Consider the following 2,358-nt stretch of genomic DNA (forward strand, 5'->3'; position numbering starts at 1 on the left):
CAGAGTTCACAGATCTGCAGCATCAGCATCATGTGGGGGCATGATAAGTGCAAATCTGGGGCCCCCATCCCAGAACTACTGAGTTGGACTTCGTGGTGGTAGATTTCAGGAACCTGTGTTTTAGCAAGTTCTCCAGGAATTCTTGTGCACACTAAACCTTGGGCAGCTTTGCTTTCTTTCTTCATTTGGGAAGGCAGGATGTCCATGAAGGATAGTCAGTGCTGGAACTGGAGTGGTGTTTGTAGGAAAGTGATGATGTGTGCAGAGAGTATGCACTGTAATGTGATCATATGTATCTACAAAGGATGACAACATGAAGCATGCTTTCATTAATTATTGTGTATGGGGGCTAAGCAATATCAACCACACAGTACTGGCAAAGGGGGGCCTGTGGCCAGTCTTGATCTCCTAAAGGGACCTTCATCTTCAGAGTTAGAACATTTTATATCATTGGTGGAGAGTAATACATTTCTTCTTATATAAGTGACAAGTAGTTTGGATTCTTTGCTTTCAATAGGCCCATAAAGATGAAAAGAAAACCTATTTATTTTGCATAAGATTGTGTAGAGAAATAATGTAGCTAATCCTTTAGATTCTTGGGTTAAAGTTTGAGATTATGGTCTCAAAATATAAGAGCTTCCAAAAAATCTCTTCTAATAACAGATAACCAAACTACATATTATTATATCTCTTCTGCCTCCAAGTTGCAGAAATCAGTAATAAAATTGATCTAACACTTGCTAATCAAAAGTTACTAATAAAGGAGAGCATTGTTAATAAGATAATGAAGTTCTGGTCAACAAATATTTACCAAGTACATCCAATATGCCATCATTTATCTTAGGGCTTATGTCTCCAGAGACCTTAAAATTTTCAGACATACTCAAATGAAAAATCAGATCTGTGAGATCAACAAAAATGAGTTTCTGATTTAAATAAAAGTCACAGATATTACTGTGAGAAAAATGTTACTTTACTGAAAAGTTTCCCAAGGGCCTTTTTCATGGCCCTGTTCCTAAGGCTGTAGATAAAGGGGTTCAACATGGGTGTGACCACCGTGTACATGAGAGCCACAATGATGTCCTTGTCAATGAAATTGCTTAATGTTGGGAAAAGGTACTGCCCAAATATTGCCCCATAATATAGAGACACTACAGAGAGGTGGGACCCACATGTGGACAATGCTTTACAGATCCCCTTGGTTGAAGGGACCCTCAGGATGGTGGCCCCAATGTAGCCATAAGATACCAGGATACATATAAATGGCAGAGTAATGACCACCACCCCTACTGTGAACATGACCAACTCATTGAGAGAGATGTCTGAGCAGGACAGCTTGAGCAGGGCCCCAAGGTCACAGAAGAAATGGGGAATGGTGTTAGCACAGAAGGATAACTGGGTCAGGAGGAGGGTGTGGGAAAGGGAGCTGGCACAGGACAGGATCCAGGACACAGCCACTAGTAAAACACACAGCTCTCTCCTCATGATGGTGGTGTACTGAAGAGGGTGACAGATGGCAACATATCGGTCATAAGCCATTGATGTAATAAGGAAGCTGTCCAGGTCAGTAAAAAATATGAAGAAATACATCTGTGAAATACACCCTGCATAGGGGATGAATTTATACTTAGTGTGCATGTCCTTGAGCATCTTAGGGACAGTGACAGATGAAAAGCAGACATCAGTGAAGGCCAAGTGGCTGAGGAAGAAGTACATGGGCGTGTGCAGGCGAGAGTCCAGCCTGATGAGCAGGATGATGAGCAGGTTGCCCAGCACCGTGATCAGGTACATGCCCAGGAACAGGGTGAAGAACACGCCCTGCTGCCCTGGTGGGATGGGGAGCCCCAGGAGGAGGAACTGGGACACGCTGCTTTGGTTCTCTCTCCTCATGGTCCTCCTCTGTCTGCTGGGGATGAAGAATTGTTGAGAATATTAAAACCAATCTTTATTGTTGAAAGTATTACGTATGTCCCTCTTTCCTCCCCCATTGACTCCTTCTAGCTCACCCCGCCCCCCCACCCCAGGCCTTCACCACACTATTTATTGTCTGTGTCCATGGGTTATGCATATATACGGTTGAGAATATTAAGGACTCTGTAGTAATGATTTTTAGCTGTCATATGAAAAATATGTATGTTTTGTTTCAGAAACTGGGAAACTTAACCTGTGTTTCATATATTCCTTATATGTTGGCACATAAGGAAATTAGAAAAATTGTCTATGAGGTATGTTAATGTGAGCCAGCTTTTCTTAGTTCACTGACAAAACAGAATTTGTGTATCTGTGGCATCGGGGACCTGATGTCTCAGCCACATTATTGCCCCAAGGATACTCTGTGGTGAGTGCTCCAAACCATCA

The 2,358-nt window shown here is 42.5% G+C and overlaps 1 protein-coding gene across 1 annotated transcript; it reads right to left on the reverse strand.

Moving 5' to 3' along the window:
• Positions 1-951: 951 nt before the first annotated feature.
• LOC102256921 (olfactory receptor 1J2) lies at positions 952-1,890 on the reverse strand. The gene has a single exon (XM_005874632.1). The coding sequence runs from the start codon at positions 1,888-1,890 to the stop codon at positions 952-954; it is 939 nt and encodes a 312-aa protein (XP_005874694.1).
• Positions 1,891-2,358: the final 468 nt, after the last annotated feature.

Source organism: Myotis brandtii, unplaced genomic scaffold, assembly GCF_000412655.1.
Source record: "Myotis brandtii unplaced genomic scaffold, ASM41265v1 scaffold448, whole genome shotgun sequence".
Classification (NCBI taxonomy): Eukaryota; Metazoa; Chordata; class Mammalia; order Chiroptera; family Vespertilionidae; genus Myotis; species Myotis brandtii.

Coding starts and splice junctions, on each gene's coding strand:
- LOC102256921 (XM_005874632.1), bottom strand. CDS start 1,890: ATGAGGAGAGAGAACCAAAGCAGCGTGTCCCAGTTCCTCCTCCTGGGG.